This window comes from Anabrus simplex, chromosome 3 (genome assembly GCF_040414725.1).
Source record: "Anabrus simplex isolate iqAnaSimp1 chromosome 3, ASM4041472v1, whole genome shotgun sequence".
NCBI classification, from domain to species: Eukaryota; Metazoa; Arthropoda; class Insecta; order Orthoptera; family Tettigoniidae; genus Anabrus; species Anabrus simplex.
In genome coordinates, this window is record NC_090267.1 from 441669718 (window position 1) to 441691364 (window position 21647).

Here is a 21647-nt window from a genome sequence, read left to right on the forward strand (position 1 = left end):
TCATTGTCGGCAGCCATGAAAATGGTTTTCCATGGTTTCCCATTTTCACACCAGGAAAATGCTGGGGCTGTACCTTAAGGCCACAACCCCTTCCTTCCCACTCCTAGCCCTTTCCTGCCCCATCATCGCCATAAGACTTATCTGTGTCGGTGCGACGTAAAGCAACTTGTAAAAAAAAAAAAGTAATCAAGGCTTGAGTAGACAACACTGCAACCAGTTCATAAAACTTTTTAAAATTGTGTTATCTTCTGCAAGAAATGCTCCCCATCTTCTATTACACTTTAGAAGTGAATTATTTTAACAAGAATTTTAATATCTGTGAGCCTACAGCGAGCGTGGAAGAAGCCTCCCCAAAGATTATAATTGCCTCAGTTGGGCATTCCCTAGGCAATGATTTAATGCCAGGTGATTCTTATTTTAATGAGTTGCTACACAGCAACATGTACAGATAAATGAAAAATAACAGCCAGGCTTATTAGCTCAGGCAGTAGTCTGCTGGCCTTCTGAGCTCAAGCTTCCTTGTCAGTTGGCTCTGATAAGTGCCTTTGGTAGGTTTCATCTTTGGTTTCGTCTTCTGATGTAACTTTGATTGACCTTGAGAGATCCAGGATGTAGTTCGGTCACCTATTTGTGTAGACTATCTGCCGTCCTGCATAAGTAGTCCGTTGCCCAGAGTACACCACGAGGAGGTTATCTACACATCATCATTGCTACACCAATATCGGACAGCTGTATCTCAACAGCATTGAGTGGAGTGCAAACAGCGATGGTGGTGACATCTAGCGTGTTGGTGTGAACTGCATACTTGTTTATGCTACAGTTGAGAGGAATACACTACACTCATTGGAAATGTTTTTGTTAAAATAATTGAATAATCATAATAACTAAGAATGAAATTTAAAAATATGAAATGCCTCCTTCATAAACCTCCAAACGAGCATTATGTTAGCCGTGCCTTTTGCTATGTCTTAAAAATTATAAAGCAATATCTGTTTGAGGATCCACCCAGTCTCTGGGGAAAATATTTAACACTACACTCTCCTCTTCTTTCTAGCCTTTTCTCAGTTACCTAGCGCAGGATCTTGTATGGACTTAGCCTAGTTTTCCGGCCAGATGCCTTTCATAACAGCAATCATATGTGGAGGGATATATACCGTACTCACTATTGTGTTTTTCTGTGGTTGTTTTTCGTATGATGTGTTGTATATACTTCAAGATGCGTATGAATACGAACACAAACCCGTAGCCCTCGATCTACAGGTATTAACAGACGCGATGAAAATCTCAGACTCTGCCAGGAATTGTACCAGGGCCCTCTGAACTGAAGACCAGTACGCTGACCATTCCATGGTGGTGATTATTTTAAGAGGAAGTATAACTGGCCAGCCATCCTCTATTAAAACTAATCAGAAGGAAAATGGAAGAGATCGAGCACTCCGAAGAATGAAGTTATCATAAAAAGTGGGGGGGGGGGGGGACGAAGCGCTAACCATTTAGACAAAGCACCAGAGGGGGCAGATAACTTAACAACATCCAAGATTTATTAAGATTTTGGGAAAGAGAAGCTGTAATTAAGGAACAGGAGTTTTGGTCCATTATTTTGACTTCTTCTTCCCGAACTCTACAGGGGAACTCATCTCACGCTGCTATTTCGCTTTTGCTGTACTTTGAATTTTCTGTTTTACCTCTGAAGACAGAAATACATAATATATATAACGCATACTGGGATTACGTGAGTGAACTACGATGTTCCTGGCCAGGAAGAAGTGTTCAGAATTTCCTATATTCTCTCTCACAAATGTATAAATGAAGAATTACCATACACACGTATTAAATTACAGTAGTTGGACTGGTGCTGAAGCCTATGCCATTAATATACTGAAATAATTTTCTTACGCCGGGCTGAGTGGCTCAGACGGTTGATGCGATGGCCTTCTGATCCAAATTTGGCAGGTTCGATCCTGGCTCAGTCCGGTGGTATTTGAAGGTGCTCAAATACGTCAGCCTCGTGTAGGTAGATTTACTGGCATGTAAAATAATTCCTGCAGGACTATATTCCAGCACCTTGGTGTCTCCGAAAACCGTAAAAGTACTTAGTGGGACGTAAAGAAAATTATTATTATTATTATTATTATTATTATTATTATTATTATTATTATTATTATTATTATTTTCTTACAGTAAAAGAAAAGGTGACTGGATTCGAAACTCATGGCCTTCAATTTTCAATTTCAAGACTACCGCGATAACCATTAGGCCTACGTTACAGGCCCACAAGTTCCCGATTGTGAAATTTATGGTACTGTTAAACAATGTTGACTCTCAAGTTTGAGTATAGTAGAGTTCCATATTTGTTAATATTATTGGTTTTACGTCCCTCTAACATTTCAGTAGAGTATTTGATTGATTTTCTTAAAATAAGGGGCATAGAATGTAACCTCAACATAGATGCGAGGTCATTACTTTTTTTAATACTTGCGGTCCTTATCAGTTCCTATGCCCATTATCTTGCTGGGTAATTTGTTCAGGGCATAACACTTTTCTGGGAATATAACTGCAATATAAGATTATTTAGTGACAAACACTGATACATTATAAACAACACAGCGGTGCGCCAAGAATCATACAGGTAGCAATATGTTATTGAAGAGTTGGTCACACCAAGCCATGTAGGTAGCAGCACTATCGGCTTTCTCGCTGAAAACAGCAAGCTGTCCGGTATTATATTAAAGTATTTGGCTACACCCCCCTTCTTAGAATGGCTACAGCAACTGGACATTGATTTGTAAATGTGAATGCCACCAACATTCTTGTCCGTGTATATAGTGTAAATTTTCTCTTTCTTTTGTATACTTGCCATACGATAAATAATAAAAATAAATAATAATAATAATTCTGAGCTCAAGTTGGTGGGTTCAATCCTGACTCAGTCTGGTGGCATTTGAAGGTGCTCAGATATGTCAGCCTCGTGACGGTTGATTTACTGGCATATTAAAGAACTCCTGCAGGAAAAAATTCTGGCATCTCATCTCCAAAAATCATAAATGTAGTTAGTGGGACGTATAACAAATAACATTATGTATTGAAAAATAACAGTCATTACAGAATAAAATGGTCATATTACAAGTTATTATTTTCATTTTGAGCATATTGAAATTCAATTATTAAATGTCAAACAATTAATATTGAAACCACCTATTCAATACTAGTTAAGTCTTTAGGACTATACCACTGTCATTATATTAAGTATGCTATACTAGGATAATTCATAAATTAATATTTTTTATATAACAATTTGCACTTTAGTACAAGACATTAGGTCGTATTGGAGTGAAAAAGCCGTTCATGTCTTAAAGTTCTAATGTGAAGTAAATCTCATGTTTACATCCATGGAAATAATATTAACTGTCAAATCTCATAATGCCGGTAATGAGAACAGCATGATACAAGTTGGTTTAAAACATCTGTACATTCTTACAACCTATTAGGAGATTAACATGTACTAGAACTATTTTTAAAAACTATTTTTTACACAATTTACACTAATATATATAACATATGGTACAATTTGGAAATGAACTGGTCGATCTTGTCTTAAAGTTCCAATGGGACGTCCTACTCACGTCCACGTCGAATGGAGATAATGCCGATACTGAGATGGCAATTGAAGTCTATTGGAATCATAACATTTAAGCATTTATTTTTACATTTGTAGGAGATCAAACACATTCAGCTTGTATGGTTTTTGGGATGGCCTAAATATTCTATAGATCAACAGCACTTCCTTGAGGAATGAGAATCAATATTAAAGTGGAGTGCCAGGCGGATGGCAAGAATGCTGGTAGAGAGCTTGATCGAGTTTCATTAACTAATGGATTATTACATCTCCGTTTAAACATTCTGTACGTTGTTTATGTTGTGAAGGTTTTTGAAGTTATTCTGTGTAAGCCTGAAGAGGAGTTCAACTGGATTCTGGATGTAAGTGTGCAGCTAGTGGGTGTGTTGAAATGTGTGGAATAAAATGAAACAGTGCGTGAGTGCTATATTAAGGTGGTTTATTAGTGGATTTAACATTCTTGACACTTACCCTTTAGACGTTAGGAGGAAGTCTGGTTGTGTTGCTTGTGTGAGGTGGTCTGAACAGTCGCTTTATCTCTGCTCCTCGTATTGTAGGGGTGTGTCATTGTTGGCCGGGAGTGAGTTGGGTGGAGCATGCTGGGCGGAGCGTTGAGATCGCTATTGGTACGAGTGGGGGAAGGGGTGTGGCTGGGCGAGGGGGCAATGGCTGCTGTTGATATATGAGTATCATTGTTGGATTTATACTTGAAGTTAAAAAAAAAAAAAAAAAAAAAAATTACTGTTTATGTTAAGAGATGACAATAAGTTAGGAATTTGTTCCATGACCGGGCTCTTTGTTTTGCTGCCTTCACCTTCACAAATCCAGCTCTATACCAAATCACCAACCCAATCAAAAAACAGGATATCAATATTGCATTCAAAACCCGTAATACAAACAAAATATATTCTTTAACTCCCATACAGTAAATTAAACACACGACCGATACTCTAATCCAGGAATTTATAGACTCAAATGTCCGACTCGTTGGCTGAATGGTCAGCGTACTGGCCTTCGGTTCAGAGGGTCCCGGGTTCGATTCCCGGCCGGGTCGGGGATTTTAACCTTCATTGGTTAATTCCAATGGCCTGGGGGCTGGTTGTTTGTGCTGTCCCCAACATCCCTGCAACTCACACACCACACATAACACTACCCTCCACCACAATAACACGCAGTTGCCTACAAATGGCAGATGCCGCCCGCCCTCATCGGAGGGTCTGCCTTACAAGGGCTGCATTCGGCTAGAAATAGCCACACGAAATTATTATTATAGACTCAAATGCGCCCAATGTGAATTTTCTTATGTTGGGCAAACTGGACGCAGCTTTCGTACAAGATATTTAGAGCATTACAACGCATCTAAGCACAACAAACATTCCGCTATGAGTATTCATATGAAAGAAACGGGGCATAACTTCACCATCATAGACCAGGACCTTCAAATGTTAAAGATCATTAATAAAGGTGCCGGTAGTCTAATGACTGAATTTGAAAATACCTACATCTTTTTAGACCAACACTTCAATAAAAATAAAATTCTAAATGACACCATAGAAACAAAGAGCCCGGAAGATAACTTCAAAATTTCAGAACTTCCGCTGCTAAGCTTTGGTGAAAATAAGTTTGCAATGTGCTTCTTTTTCAGGAGGGGAAGATATATATTTCTAGCATCTATTGTTAACCCTTATAGGACCAACTGATGGCATATTGTCAAAACCTAAATGTGTATCAAAATATTCCACTTATTCACAATATAATTTTCTTTTCCTTTCCAGTGAAAAAAGGATGGATTTCTCAATGTTGTGGAAGAAAATTGTTTCAATATTTTGGTTATGATCTATATCATGGATGGATAATGGAGAATTTGAAAATAAGCCTTGGTCTTTTTTCACCCCACTATCCATTAAACATCTTTTTTTTTTTAGGTGTACTCTTCTTAATCTTGCCCGGTCCTAAAAGGGTTAAGGTAATATTTTTAGTTTTCATTTGTTATATATTAGTGTTTACTGCACCTTGTCCAGGATGTGGATATTGGGCAATTTGAATACTGGAGTTTTGGGAGGTGATACATATGCCACAAAAGGAAGGCAAAAGATCAACTCGGGAAGCTAGTTACCCTATGTTTTATAATAATGACTTTATAGTGTATTGTGTTTGCATGCTTGGAATAAATTACATTAAAGGAGATGTGATATAAACCCAAAATTATTTGAAAATTTTCTGTTTGAAATAAGGCACACACTGTCATATTTTATAATAGCTGTAAAATATTTTCCAATATATTCAGTTGTGGTTATTGTATTTTAGTAATATATTGATGAAAGTAACTTCTGTTTTGTAAAAAAGTGGATTTACTTTGGAGTTCAAAATTTTTCAGTTCCTTATGATAACTTTTTCTTCCCCAGGATCAGTGGGTTTTGTGCCTTACAAATAGCCTTCGCCAATTTTTGGAAGAGCACAGTTGGGGGTCTTCTGTTGTACCACAGTTGGTATTGATGTGTGGAGCTCAACAAAGTCATTTACCGAATAGATCTCACAACCATGTGGATACACATAATAACTACAAGCAGCTGAGGCGGAGATATCACAAACTGTATAAGGATCATCACAACCTGCTTAGTGAGTTATTTTATGTACATATACAGTATTGATATGATTGTAGTTAAAGAATACCTCGTGGAAACTGGTTGATCTGTATATCAAAATCACTGTGTGCTTCCTGTTAACACATTCACTGCTATCTTAATTAAATCCATAAATTGCCCCAGAAGATGACATGTTTTTCCTTTCTTGCTATTAGTTGCTGTAGAAGGTAGTAGATGGTAGTTTTAATATTACAAGTGAATTTCTTACACATATTCATGAAAAATCACAGTGGAGAACAATTTTAAACTTATTTTCTAGTGGACTTAAATTTTTATGGTGATTTTTACTAAAACAGTCATCCTGATTTTGAATCTGTAATCAGTTTTCTTGTATCATGTTAGGTATTTTTCTCTACCGCTTATCTCCTTGTGATGGGCACGCTGATTTTGGGTCTGTTCCAATTGGCCATTCAGTTTTTCTTCGTGAAGAATATGGAGACATAAAGGGAGCCATTGACTTATTGAAATAACACACACACACGCACAGAGAGAGAGAGAGAGAGAGTAATTGGATGACCATAAAATGTTACATATACTTCTTGGGCAGCAGCACGGATACACCAAATATCCCTGTTATCTCTGTATGTGGGACAGCAGAGTATGTGGAAAGCATTGGGTGGAAAATAATTGGTGTCCATGATCTGGCCTCAAACCAGGTGATCCAAACATTCTACATGAGCCACTTGTTGATAGAAAAAATACTGGTATTATTTTCCCACTTTTGCACTTGAAAATGGGGCTCATGAAGCAGTAAGTGATAGCTTTGAAAACTGAAGGAGACTGTTTCAACTATCTCCTTACTGCGTTTCCTGGCCTGTCATATTAAAAATTAAAGGCTGGTGTGTTTGATGGTCCACAGATTTGACAGCTCATCAGAGATCCACATTTCATTGGGACAATGACAAAACTGGAAAGAAATGCTTGGTTATCATTCAAAGCCATTGTCACAAACTTCCTTGGAAATACACAAGCAGAGAATTACACTGAAATCATCCAGAAACTCTTGGACTTGTACAAAATGCTTGGATGCAACATGAGCATCAAGGTGCATTTTCTGCTTAGCCATCTAGACACGTTCCCCGAAAATCTTGGTGCCACCGGTGATGAACAAGGTGAACGATTCCACCAAGATTTGAAGGTCATGGAAGCACGCTATCAGGGTTGATGGGATCAACCTATGCTGGCTGACTACTGCTGGAGTATTCAGAGGGATTGTCCACAGATTTCACACTCTAGGAAAAGCTATAAGTGCAAATTTTGGCCAGAAGTGGAATGAATTGGATAAGATTTTATATATAGAAGTAATATATCTTTGTGTGAACACATTTGCTGTTTAAATTGAAGTTTATTCCTTTATTTTCCATTTCATTATATACAATTTGAATGATTTTCGAGGGTACATTGTATCGTAAAAACCTGACGTGATAGAAAAAACTGAGGTCATATTAGGATTCCTCACTAAAAAATGAGTAAAAAATAAGTCTCAGATCTAAGTCAACAAAATCTCCGTTCACCGTTGTCATCGATGATGTACTTGTGCTGCTTGCTATGCAGATCTTTATGAAAAACTCAGCATTTGTGATTTGGATTCCTCTATGACTATAATTATGATTTCAATAGTCATACAAAACTATAAACTTGCTTGTTTGTTTTTTAAGTAAAGCAGAGAGTGTGTGCAACATATAGGTTTTCAAGGCAAGATATATAGAAGCAGAAGCAGCCAAGTTATGATTTAGTGTAGAGAATCTTGAGGGAAATAAGATTGTTGATGACAACATGCTACAATATCTATATATTAAAAAAATGTATGAAAACTAAAGTTAGTCAGTCCGGCCATTCTATCCAGTCGATTCCTTAATTTTTTTTTGACTGAAAGGTATTCATGCACAGATTTGTCATCAGGTACTATAAATCACTTAACTTCCGCCTTCGTCAAAATATTTGATTTTTTCAATTTTTGTCTCTTTGAAGCAATCATATCCTTGGTTCTAATTGAGGTACGGAGTTCGTTTTGGCCTAAGAACACTCGGTGGATCAAGCTCTTTCATTTCAGCTCTTACCTATTCAAATTGGTTGATTCTGAGTAAAGTTATGAGTGCACCTTCAATTTGACGCCTCATTTCCTCAACATTTTTTCTCATTGAAGCAATCATATCTTTCATTCAAATTGAGGTACGCAGTTCGTTTTGGTCTAAAAACACTCAGTGGATCAAGCACTTTCTTTTGAGGTAAAAACGACTTAAATTGGTAGATTCTGAGGAAAGTTATGAGTACATTTGTCTCCATGACGAAGATCTTTGAAGGACTTTTTAACAGTTCGGCGCGTAGTGTTTTTCCAAGGAACGTTTCATTCAATTTCTTTGCGTGATGTATTTTCAAGTGTTTTGTTAACATAATATTACATTCTATTACCACAGCAGATCATGTGTTTTATTTCATTAACTCGAAACTTTGCAGATACATCCGTGAGGATAGTAACGAACAACACCATACTTTGTACATTGCGGGCGGAGCCAGCGGGAAACTGCTAGTTTTCTTATGAAAATGTGTGCAAATTTTTGTTTGTTACATTTAATGTATGAAGGTGGTTTGGTAACCCAAGAAACTGTGTCTTGTCTTCTGAACATGTGGGAGCACGGTAAGTCCAGTATAACAAGTTAAAAACTTCTTAATTTGTCCGTATTGATCATGAAATACTCTAAAATAAAAGGCTTGAGAATTTCCACCTTTTCAATACAATTCTAGTCACACTTACATAGTAAAAAAATTGGCAGTACATGTTTCGTTCCATGAGAGACATCATCAGCAGCTTGTTAATAGCTTAGATTAAAATGGACATAAATAGACAACACAGAATAGTCAAAAATGTCTAAGACTCCTTAAACTTAACAAGCATGCACTGAGTACACTAGAATAAAATTGGTGCTTCAAACTAACGATCAGAGTTTTGAGGACAGAGAAAACACCATTTGTTTCTTCATGTCTCTCTCTTTTTTTTTTCTTTCAAATAACACTTTAAAATATATATCCTTGAAGTAGAACTGTCCTGATAAAATGGTTACCATAATACTCTTGCAGACAATACAAACACCCCCTGTGGATGGGGGATGCAGATGAAGAATACACCCACGGTATCCCCTGAGTGTTGTAAGATCTGATTAAAAGGGGTGACCAAGGAGTGATGAAATTAGTACCATTACGACTGGGCGAGTTGGCCATGCGGTTAAGAGCGCGCAGTTGTGAGCTTGCATCCGGGAGACGGTGGGTTTGAACTCCACGTCGGCAGCCCTGAAGATGGTTTTCTGTGCTTTCCCATTTTCACACCAGGCAAATGCTGGGGCTGTACCTTAATTAAGGCCACGGCTGCTTCCTTCCTACTCCTAGGCCTTTCCTATCCCATCGTCGCCATAAGACCTATGTGTGTCGGTGCGACGTAAAGCAGATTAAAGAAAAAAGTACCCTTACGCGAGGGTCAACGTTACTTGCGATTAGTACCACTATGTGAGGAACACCATGGATCTACGTTACCTAGGAGTAGTACCCTTACGCGAGGAACACCATGGGTCTGGGCGTTGCCTGTGGTTATTACCATCGTGTGTATCCCACTGAGGCGGGAGAGCACTTGGGTGCGTGGACTAATGTCCGTGCAAGAAAAGGTGCTGTACACTGCACTGGAATGTGTCAGTTTACCTGTGTTCAGAATAGGTCTGTGTTACCTATGAGTAGTACCACTGTATGAAGAACACCATGGGTTTATTTTGCCTCTGAATAGTACCACTTTGTGAGGAACACTATGGGTTTGGCTGTTGGCTGTGATTAGTACCTCTGTGTCCGGCTCCATGGGTAAATGGTTAGCGTGCCGGCCTTTGGTCACAGGGGTCCCGTGTTCGATTCCCGGCAGGGTCGGGAATTTTAACCATAATTGGTTAATTCCTCCGGCACGAGGACTGGGTGTGTGTGCCGTCTTCATCATAATTTCATCCTCATCACGACGCGCAGGTCGCCCGTGGGAGTCAAATCAAAAGACCTGCACCAGGCCTGTCCGGAGGCCACACGGCATTATTATTAGTACCTCTGTGTGAGGAACACCATAGGTCTGTGGGCCTGTAATTAGTTTCATCCACTATGTGAGGAACACCACAGGAATACTGGCACCTGTGATTAGTTTCACTATGTGAGGAACACCATGGGCCTGGGTTGCTTGTGAGTGGTACCATTATTTGAGGAACACTGTGGGTCTGTGTTGCCTGCGAGTGGTGCCATTATGTGTGATATACCATGGATCTTGCATTACCTGCGATTAGTACCACCATGAGAGGAATACCATGAGTCTAAGTTACTTGTGATTAGTACCACTATGTGAAGAACATCACGGGAATACCGGCATCCATGATTAGTCCCACTATGTGAGGAACACCATGGGTTTATATTGCCTGCGAGTGGTGCCATTATGTGTGACATACCATAGGTCTGCATTACCTGTGATTAGTACCACTATAGGAGGAATACCATGGTTCTGCTTTACCAGTGATTAGTACTATTATAAGGGGCCGGTGACCTGGATTTTGTTTCATAACAAGCATCATCTCAGAAAAGACAGCATTGTGAATTGGATCCACTGATTGTTTCAGATTCATGGTAATTTTTTCCATCATTTGTTTTATATTTTAGTCAGTGGATACATTTTGAGGTTTTAATTATAGTTTCATTTCGTTGCACCTCGTACCATTAGGGGCCAGTGACCTAGCTGTTAGGCCCCTGTAAACATCATCAGACAATACAGACATGCTGATGGAGGCGGCAATTGATCTTGAATCAAGAGTGGGGGACTCCTCAAAGTCAAAGGAAAAACTGTATTAAATAATTGCAGGTGTCGTAATTGCTGTGAAATGTGTGAAAAGTAATATTTGAAGCAGTTGTCTGGAATAATAATAATACAGTCGTGATGGTCTCTGTTGCTCGTCTGGTTTGTAACGGTGGGTCATGCCTCACGCAGGGGCTTGATCGTGCAAGAGTGGGGAGGGAGGGGTAGATGTAAGGGGAGGGGAAGAGCCGCTAATAAGAGAAAAATGTGGAACGAGCATTTTGATTGCAAAAAATCCAGCTTTTCTACTACCGAGTAATTCAAGAAAGGAAGGTATTGGACCAAAGTACGGACTTAGATTTTCTGGAATATCATTTAAATTAAAGTTATTGTTATAAAACTGATCTAAAGAAACGTAAATGTTTGAAAAATGGCAGGATTATTATAAGCGAAAGTTACGAATTTAGTTCTCTTCCATGATTCCAGAATTAATTTAGAACAATGTTCTTAAAATTTTTCAAATAATGAACTTTTTCAAGAACATGATTTTTATATAGGTTTTTCAACCAACAGTAGTAATCATCAGCTGTTGTTTTTAATCATAGTTTCGTTAATTCCAAAAATGATTAGTACTCTGGCTCGGGAATTTATAGGCTTGCCTGTAACCAATGTTAAGCTTCTTACGTCGGTCAGACAGGTCACAGTTTCACAACTCGATACCTGGAACATATTAACGCTAAAAACACCGTAAACACGTTTCTCTTACTAGTGCTTCTTCCCCTCCCCACCCTTGCCCGATCAAGCCCCTGCAAGAGGCCTAACACATAGTTATGTAAGAAATAACAAAAGGGTGAGTGTTTTCTCTCTCTCTCTCTCTCTCCCTGCTAACTCTTTAGACCTCAGTTATGGTTTTACTATTTTCTCAGTTTTTCTTCTCCTTTCATACAACCACTTCGAATATTGCTTTTCACACATTTCACAGCAGTTACAACACCTGCAATTATTTAATGCAGTTTTCCTTTGACTTTGAGGAGTCCCCCCTCCTCTTCATTTAATAAGATCAACTGCTATCTCCATCAGCATGTTTATATTGTCTGCAAGAGTATAATGGTTAATGGGTTCATATAAATAACCATTTTATATTTCAAGGACAGATTTTTAAAGTGTTAAAAAATGGAACATGAAGAAACGAATGGTGTTTTCTCTGTCCTCAAGGCTGATCATTCTTTCTAAGCACCAATTTTATTCTAGTGTACTCAATGCATGCTTGTTAAGTTTCAGAAATCTTAGATGTTTTTGACTATTCTACGTTGTCTATTTATGTCCATTTTAATGTAAGCTATTAACAAGCAGCTGAAGATGTCTTTCATGAGACGAAACATGTACTGCCAATTTTTTTCATTATGTAATTTAATCACGAAGTGTGATTAAAATTGTATTGAAAAGGTGGAAATCCTCAAGTCTTTTATTTTAAAGTCCAGTAGGCCCTATATATGTTTGAAAACTTGTTGCATACTACTGAACACCGCCGACTGATGGTGTCTGTGTGCATTGCCGGCTAGTTAGCAACGCAGAAAAAAGTAGTATGCCCCCAGCCATGCTCCAAGATTGATGTAAGTTAAGTTGAACAGCGGTTATATCTGAAAATTGCAATTCTCTCTGTCAGAAATTCATATCATTGTCATCTGAAGCTCAGAGTAATGTTGGGTGAAAGAGCTCTGCTATATCAAACTGATGAAGCTTCATAGACATATAGCTACAGTTGAATTTTCACAGAGTGGACATGCCATATCTGCTCATTCAGAAATGTCAGAAATAATTCTTGAAAAGTGCTTAACATGAAACGGGTGTTGGCCTATGAAGGAATTATCCTCACATACAATATTTCTGTGTCAACAGAGTTTGAATTGTACAACAGAATTTGCAGATGCACAATATTCCTGTTCACATTTTTCATAATAAAATGATGATTTCTGTTTACTTTTCTTTCAGTTACCCCTTACCATTAGCTCCTCTGCCTGGTTCTGATTTGTATCCACATTGCAGCATGCATACAGTGGATTTACATTGCTTCTGCATTGTTGGAAGTTGAAACAAGCCATGTGTATAAATAATACTTTTTTGTTATTTGATGTTGACTGTTGTTTGCTGAACATGGCAAGTTCAAGCACCACTGTCAACAGCCCTGAAGATGGCTTTCCATGGATTCCCATTTTCACACCAGGAAAATACTGGGCTGTATCTTAATTAAGACCATGGCTGCTTCCTTCATAGACGTGGTCCTCTTCTGTCCCATCACCACCGTAAGGCCTCTCTGAACTGGTGTGACATAAAACTGAGATCATTGCCCATCTCCTTTTTCTGCTGTTGTTACCATCTAATATACATAAAACATGTTCAAAACAATAGTAGAGTTTGAGGTTCTGAATTTACTTCATGTTCTTGATAGTCTTCTTCTTATCTTCTTCTACACAAATGGCTCACTTAGGACCATGCAGAATCAACATTTGTTGAGCTTTCCTCCTTGCCCAGTAGTTCTCAATTTACATCGATTGTTGTGATTTCTGTTCCTCTGACCAAGTACGTTGTGTTGGTTTCTTCTCATCTTCCTCAAATCCCCTTGAATGAACAGTTTTCCTGATTATATTCCTATCCTGCAGATTTGGTGACCCTAATTCAGTGAGGTCTTTTCTCTACTTGCTTATACCAGTTTGATCTTGTACATTTGATTTGTAAAAAATTGTGTATTCGGTAAGTAAGTCTGTTGTTATTCATTCTCTCCAACTGGCTTAAAAATAGAATTTGTCACAATCTCATTGTATCAGTACGTTTAGATATTTTGAAGTACATTTCTGAGTTGGGTTTGCGGTAATGTATTCCATTTTAAATTCTTGGCCCTAAGATTTTTGCCATGATTTTTCTTTTTTTAATCTCTGTCTGTTCCTTTACATTTTTATGATGTAAATTGAGTGTTTCTGAAGCATAAAGAGCTTTAAGTTTGATCACTGTTAAGTAATGATGAATTTTACTGTTCCAGGGCAAGCATTTTTTGTTATAAACATTCTTTGTGTATTGAAAAGCAATATACATTTTCTGATGAATTCTTGAAACTACTGATTATTTCTTTTTGTCATTTTCAGCGATCCATTCACCGAAGTACTTAAATTCCTTTACTCTTGCAATTTTATTCGTATCAGTGGTAAGTTCAGGTGGAGCAGTTTTGATATTTCTTGATAGTATTTTTAACACAGTTCAAATTTTCTAGGTGTCGCAACAGAATTGACTAGTGCCTTAGAGAGTTCTGTAAAAGGTCATTCAGTGGACCTGGAGGCTACCCTCCGGAACTGTTCTAAACTCTTTCCTGAGCTTTTTAACTGTACATCACGCACAGATGCTATTTCTGAGGTAAGTATGACAGTGATGCATTCATACAGTACATTTTTTGGTGGGAGCTTTATTCATTATGGTACAGTCACAGTTTTCCCTTTTAAAATATTTTAGTTTCTCCTCTTACGGACTATAGCTATGTCTGTTACTGCAGGGTTATCTAATTAAAGCAGAACTGCAGCTGAGGTGAGGCTGTGGTTGGCAAGCTACTGCTTGCTTCTTGTCAGATAGGCAATACAAGAGGGTTTTTTGTTTGTAATATCTGAAGCCGTCTCTTTTTAGTTTCAACTCAGTTAATTTATAACTTTTAGGTTCTTCAGTCTGCCAAAACTAATTTTGATAATAAATTTATAGGAGGACAGTATTGTTTATTGTAACCTTTCGTATGATTTGATATGTGCAGTTTTACACAAGTTTAATAATAGTATAATTTGAAAACATGGATTACAAGGACAAATAAAGAATAGTGTTGTACCAGAACGTAGAAAATATAACAGAAACTGTAAGAAAAAGGAGATTTCTATTTTTTGGATGTATCCATAGAATGGATGATACAGATTGACAAAACGGAAGTACATTTGGGAGAAAAAGACAGCAACAAGTTGGATACAAGAGGTCAAGAAAGTTTTAGAGAGAAATAAAGTAAGAAAAGAGAAAGAGATTAAGAAAAAAAGAAAAATGTATTAAACATGGAGGGATTCCAAGGAAGAACGAAAATGAAACCCAGTCCAAAGTGGTCAGAAGAGAGAAGAATAAAGAATAGTGAAATCTTGATGGAATACTGGAAAGAAAAGAGGAAACAACAAGGAAGGATGAACTGAAATTAACACATGGTTCCTAGCACGCCTCATCGTAAAGAAGTGTCATTAATCAGAATTTTACACCTGTGCATAATTAGAAATTGACCAGAGAAGGAATGTCCTGGAAGGAGTGTTAGAGGCATTTATTGTAAAGAAATTAAACTTCTCGGACATGCTATATAGGTCCATCGGATACCCTGGAAATAAGTGCTTTGTTATATTATTCTTTACTAGGGTATCAAGGAAAATGGCTCTATTCTATTGGGCATTATAATTAATGTGGTGATGTGGTGACATTTACAATGTGCAAGTTATATTGAAATGTAGCAAGGCAACTCCAGGAAAATGGCTTCAAAATAATCCTTGTTCATTTAGTTTCATTTCCCCTTAACTCTGATAAAACATTTCAAAGAAAGAGTTTGAAGTATTCAAGTCAGGATTGTTCACTACATCATTCAAATTTTATGACTTCTCATAAGACAATAATTTTTTTTTTTTAAGGTCTTCATTGCAATGGTTTTGTAATTTTATAGGTTCAGGAAGACTCTCTGACTACTCCTGTTCCCTATGAGTTAGACTTCAAGAAAATAAAACATCACTTGGTCTCTGGAAGTGTCAAGACTAAACTTCTCTTACTCCAAGCATTACGATGGGTAGGTATTCTATTGATACTGTTGATGATGTTGTAGTGTAGCTCATAAATGGATGGTTTTGTGAGGGTAAAAAAATCTGTCTTCAGCTTATCCCAGTTTTCTGGGGTTGCTGGAGCCACCCAGGCTCATTCTGGTTTTGGCCGAGGGTTTGTACATTCTGTGATCTTTGTATAAAAAGTGATAGTTTGGTTTACTGGCTATAAATTACTGTATATTATAGAGAAATGTGAAGCTTTTTAGGTTTTTCATTTCAAGCCTGAGAATGTTAAGCTATTTATTCTCCTTTCAATGCCATTTCAGTTTTATAAGAATTAATCAGTTCTCTACATTTATGATACATTTTGTTCTTTAAAGTGGTAATGAAGCTAATATTATGGCTGCATCAAATATCTAATGGATCATTTCAGTTCATTTTCCACTCGTTACATGAAATGTAAGAACCAATTCAAGGAAAATGATCTTCCTGACTGCTAGGCTGTGGTTGAATTTTTGAGGAATATACAGTATGATACCATCTTGTCATTTAGTTGGTTAGTTGGTTTAATGAAGCTTTTTTTTACTCTCTCAAATTAAATATTGGGCTTCAGTATTTAGTGACTTGAATGTTACATGGTTGGCAATAAAAGTATGCTGACAATGTTTAAAAGCAAACAAACAAACAAACAAACAAACAAACAAACAAACAAACAAACAAACAAACAAACAAACAAACAAACAAACAAACAAACAGGCTGACTGATGGCGTGATCATTAATGCATCAAATCTGCTGATGCCATGGTTAGCTGGTTCGAGTTCCATTGGTGGAATTTTTTTAACCATCTGAGTATGCAAACCTGAGAAAGTTAGAGAGTCTAAAAGCTACTGTTCCTGTCACAATTCACACCATCTAACTTTGTGTACTATTTGGTGAAAACAGACTACCTCGTCGGAGATCTTGAAGCTATGCACAACCTCAGATTGCCCACCATTTCCACTGTGTTACAAGAAAGAGATCGGAAAGCAGCAGCAATTCAACCACAGTTCTTTGAAACTTTTCCAAAGAAGTCGAATGAATGGAAGGAGTCAAGTTATGCTCTAAAACACATCTAAACCAGACTAGCAGTACCTAGATTCCATCATCATATATGCAACCAAAGAGGTTATCACAGACCACATGAGGAATGTGAATGTAAGCTTTGTGGAGAGCAATGTGGAAAATACCACATACTAGACTGTTCAGCTAGGACAAATGCATTGTCACATTATGCGAGTGGTAATAATTTTTATTTAACCTATGTTTATTATTGTAATGCATATTGTGTTTAATAAAATCATACTGTTATGTAGAAGTATGTACAGTATTCACTAATGTGAGTTTCTGTGCTTATTGGTAGGTTGATATATTGTGTGCAAATGAAGATGTGAATTGAAACCAATATATACTGTACACCCAGTCTCCAAGTGAGGAAAATTTATCAGGTTAACATACCAGGTTTGACTGGGAATTGAACCGAAGGCCACTACGCTAACTATTCAGCTGAGGTGCCGGGCATTGCCTATTGTTATATTCAACATTATTGTGTCTGTTGTCCAGCTCCGTAGCTAAATGGTTAGCATGCTGGCCTTTGATCACAGGCATCCTGGGTTTGATTCCTGGCAGGGTCGGAAATTTTAACCATAATTGGTTAATTCCACCGGCAGGAGGGCTGGTTGTGTGTGTTGTCTTCATCCTCATCACGACGTGCAGGTCGCCTACGGGAGTCAATTCAAAAGACATGCACCTGGCAAGACAAACTTGTTCTCGGACACTTCTGGCAGTAAAAGCCATACGTCATTTCATTTCATTATATCTGTTAAGATTTCTCCATCTAGACTTTTACAACTTTGACATATAATGTATATGTTTGACAACCTATCAGTTACTACTTAGGGTTATAGATAAATGTTGACTACTACACATATACACATTTTATTTAGAAATTTCAGTAATAGAACAAGTTTAACCTTAAAATTATAAGTCATATTCCTATTGATTAGAGTTAAACAACACATAACATGAAAGTCTGTTTTCTTTCTACCAGCGAATCACTCGTAGCAACCTGGACGAGCGTGACTCTGCTCTGAGCTCGTTCGTTCGCCATGATGTGCTATCCTTGTATCGTGGACCTGGACCTAGTTTGCTGTCTACATATTTTGCCCCTACTCAAGCTATCACACCTCATCCTTTGCAACAAGCAGCAGCTCGACTTGTGAATACTTTGGCCTCCTTACGTAGTGGACGAGATTACCTGTGTGGTGCAAACTGTAGAATATTGTCTGTATTAGTGCCTTGCCTCAAGGGAGAGCGAGGTATCAACATTGATTCCATTACATTGGACATGATCTTGGCTACGCTGCAAAAACTGAGCCTAAGGTACGTAAATATCATTGTTTGGTTTTAAGAATTTCAAGGGAGTTTTATATTTGTTGTACGTCCTCTAAGCACAATGAAGGCGAACTTCATAAATTGGTCTATAAAATATACAGGTTGATAATTTATAATAAATATTATTCAGGGCCTTTGATGATATCTAATCAACATGATTTTACCCATTCAGTTTTTTTTTTTTTTTAGCTACACACCAGTGTTCACATTTTTAATGGGGGCACCACCCTGCCATTTTTACAGATCAGCCGGCTAACCTAACCTAGGTATGTGCTAGTTACATAATATTAATACATATTTGAGTCTTTGGATGCTCCAATTCAAAATTCAAATACTGTAAAACTGTTTATTCAAAGGATAACTCTTCATTATTCTCAGCATAATTGCATCACTTACATGGGATTTTAAATACCATATTTACATGAATAATCCCTGTACCCTAACTTTAGGAAGGCTGATTTTGAAAAAAAGAAATGCCAACATTGACGCAAATAAAACCCGCACCCCAATTTCGTGCCTCAAATTTTTTAAAAAAATATGCGGGTAGTATTCGCGTAAACACGGTATATAACTTGACTATCACATAGTGTCGTGTGTGGTGTCTGGATTTTCATGGAATAACATGTGAGCACTCGATTCCGCGGGACTTAACAAACCCGTTGGCACTCCACAGAAATTGAGTGGTAAGCCCCGGTGTTACATTATAATGAACGAGCAGTAGAACACTAGAAGTTCAGAATACTCTTGTTCATGATAATAACACTAAAATAGTTCAATTTTGCAGTTAATGTTTATCTGTGCGATATTACTCTTAATGCCCTGAGGGGAATACATTGAAATTTTATCATATTCATTTTTACATAGTACTCCCTGCCCGGCTGCTCATTTCTGCCACTCGGCTGACGAAACTTTCTGGGGAGAACACTGCACACCATGCTAAACGTAACATCCTTTTCCAGGAAGGTACTTCTTATCCCTTTCAGACCTGAAAGAAAACTGGTGGTGTGAATTTTTGTTTGTACGTCAAAAACTGACTAAAATGCTCTTAAATACATATATTTTTAGTTTATATTACAAAATAAAAATTAACATCTGAGAAAAAGCACCCACACAATTGTGCGTGACAGGACTTAATTCACTACTTACAAAAATGAAAAATTACCTCAATGCATGTGAATATACATATGTACATGATCAAATGTTCTATTTTACAGTGGGGAATAATTTAAAACAATTAAATCTTCGTTCAAACACAAGTAAATATTACATTTTCTACACTGAGGTCGAGTTTTGGTTTTACTGCCCTTTTGGCAGCAGCACCCTGTCGTCGGATCTGAAAGAAAACTGGAGGTGTGAATTTTCGTTTGTACATTAAAAACTTTCTCAAAAAGACTCTCAAATACATGGTTCTACAGTTTATTTTACGAAATGAGAACATTCAGCTAAAAAGCAGAACCCACACAATTGTGCGTGTCAGGACTTGATTCACTACTTACAAAAAATAAAAAACAAGAAAATTCATCTCAGTACATGTTTATATACACATATACATGATCAAATGTTCTATTTTACAATGTGGAACAATGTATTTTAAACAATTAAAATCTTATACATTACATTTCTCACGTAGAGTACGAGTTCTGCCTTCACAGTCTTTTGGTGGCAGCACCCAGCGCTCTTGCATGCATTGACTGCAGGGAAACCTAGTCTGCACACTTGTGCGTATCAACATTCAAAACCTCATGGTATCATGTACGATGTTGTAAGTTCACAATTTACGTTCGCTAATCAATTTTCACACTTCAGTGATTATATTCTGATATTCAATAGAGCTTCTAGATTAATATGAATGCAATAAATAAATACTTATTTTAGACATGATTGCTTCCCGCCATCTTGCCGATGAACTGTATTTTTAAACTCTTCTTCCTGCCCCCTGGTGGTCAAGCACTGCAGTCCGGTCTAGCGCCAAGAAAACATCAAATAAGCTCATAGATAATTAAAAAATACGAACCCGCACAATTGTGCGTACATGGTCTGAAAGGGTTATCACAAGGTGAAAGGAGGTGTATTACTATATTCCATTTTTAGAAGATTTTTGGCTTGACCAGATTCAGGTTTTTCTTATTACTAATTCTGACTGTGCATGCTATTCTCAGCAGACATTGCCAACACCATGACTCAAAGGCTCCTCCTCCTGTCAGCTTTCTTCTGGGTCCACGTTTCACAGCCATAAGTGGCTATATGGAAAACAGTAGCACTGACCCATTTGCATTTGGTGCTTACTGATGTCTCTGCTTTTTCAGATATTTCTTAGGCTTATTATTGCATTGCTTCCAAGTGCCTCCTGCTGCTTGACTTTAGTTTCACAATTAATTTTAGAATCAAGAAATCCTTAACAACCTCTATTTCTTCATTGTTGATTTGAATCTTAAAATCCATGTTTTCTGCTGTCACCATGATATTAATCTTCTTCCTACATCAAGAAAGAATTGCCACTCCTCTTTCAAATAAGCTGAGAATGATCAAAGGAGCTATGAAGGTGTGGAAGATTTCCCTTCGGGTTTCTCGGAGTGAAGTAGTGGTATTATATCGTCTTCGGATCAGCCACTGTTTAGTGATGTATACCTTCTTATTAAAGGGAGAAGACCCCCCTCCTCCTCCTCCTGGTGTGTACTTGCAGTGGTCATCTGATTGTAATACACATCCTTACGGAGTGTGCGGACCTGGCCCGATCTGTGCTGTAGTCTACATCTTACCGAGCTCGATAGCTGCAGTCGCTTAAGTGTGGCCAGTATCCAGTAATCAGGAGATAGTGGGTTCAAGTCCCACTGCCGGCAGCCTTGAAGATGGTTTTCCGTGGTTTCCCATTTTCACACCAGGCAAATGCTGGGGCTGTACCATAATTAAAGCCACGGCCGCTTCCTTCCAACTCCTAGGCCTTTCCTATCCTATCGTCGCCATAAGACCTATCTGTGTCAGTGCGACGTAAAGCAAATAGCAAAAAAAGTCTACATCTTCCGTGTACCATCTCTGTCATTTTAGAAGATAACGAACAGTCAGCAGACCTTGTCATCCCTTTTATGAGGGATAGTTGACTGTTTTGTTGTGTTTAAAAGTGAATTTTCTATTTGTTTTCTAAATGTTATTGTCAATTACAGTTTTATTCTATTGACTCTATTTTAGTCTGTCTTTGTGTAATTTTAATGTGTTTTTTAAACTTATAATTTGCATGAAATTTATAATTTCACTTTAAAGGCAATGCCTTATTTCATTTTAACCCATATCTGCCCAAATTATTTTTCTGTGGAATATTGCGATATATTTCGTAAGTACA

The 21647-nt window shown here is 37.6% G+C and overlaps 1 protein-coding gene across 1 annotated transcript in view; it reads left to right on the forward strand.

Moving 5' to 3' along the window:
* The window catches only part of LOC136867415 (lisH domain-containing protein ARMC9), a 93423-nt gene that overhangs the window by 22041 nt on the left and 49735 nt on the right, over window positions 1–21647 (forward strand). Inside the window, exons 5-8 of the mRNA XM_067144613.2 lie at window positions 6022–6235; window positions 14331–14470; window positions 15786–15905; window positions 17967–18298. Of these exons, the coding sequence (XP_067000714.2) occupies window positions 6022–6235; window positions 14331–14470; window positions 15786–15905; window positions 17967–18298 (806 nt within the window). The remainder of the gene's footprint in view (window positions 1–6021; window positions 6236–14330; window positions 14471–15785; window positions 15906–17966; window positions 18299–21647) is intronic.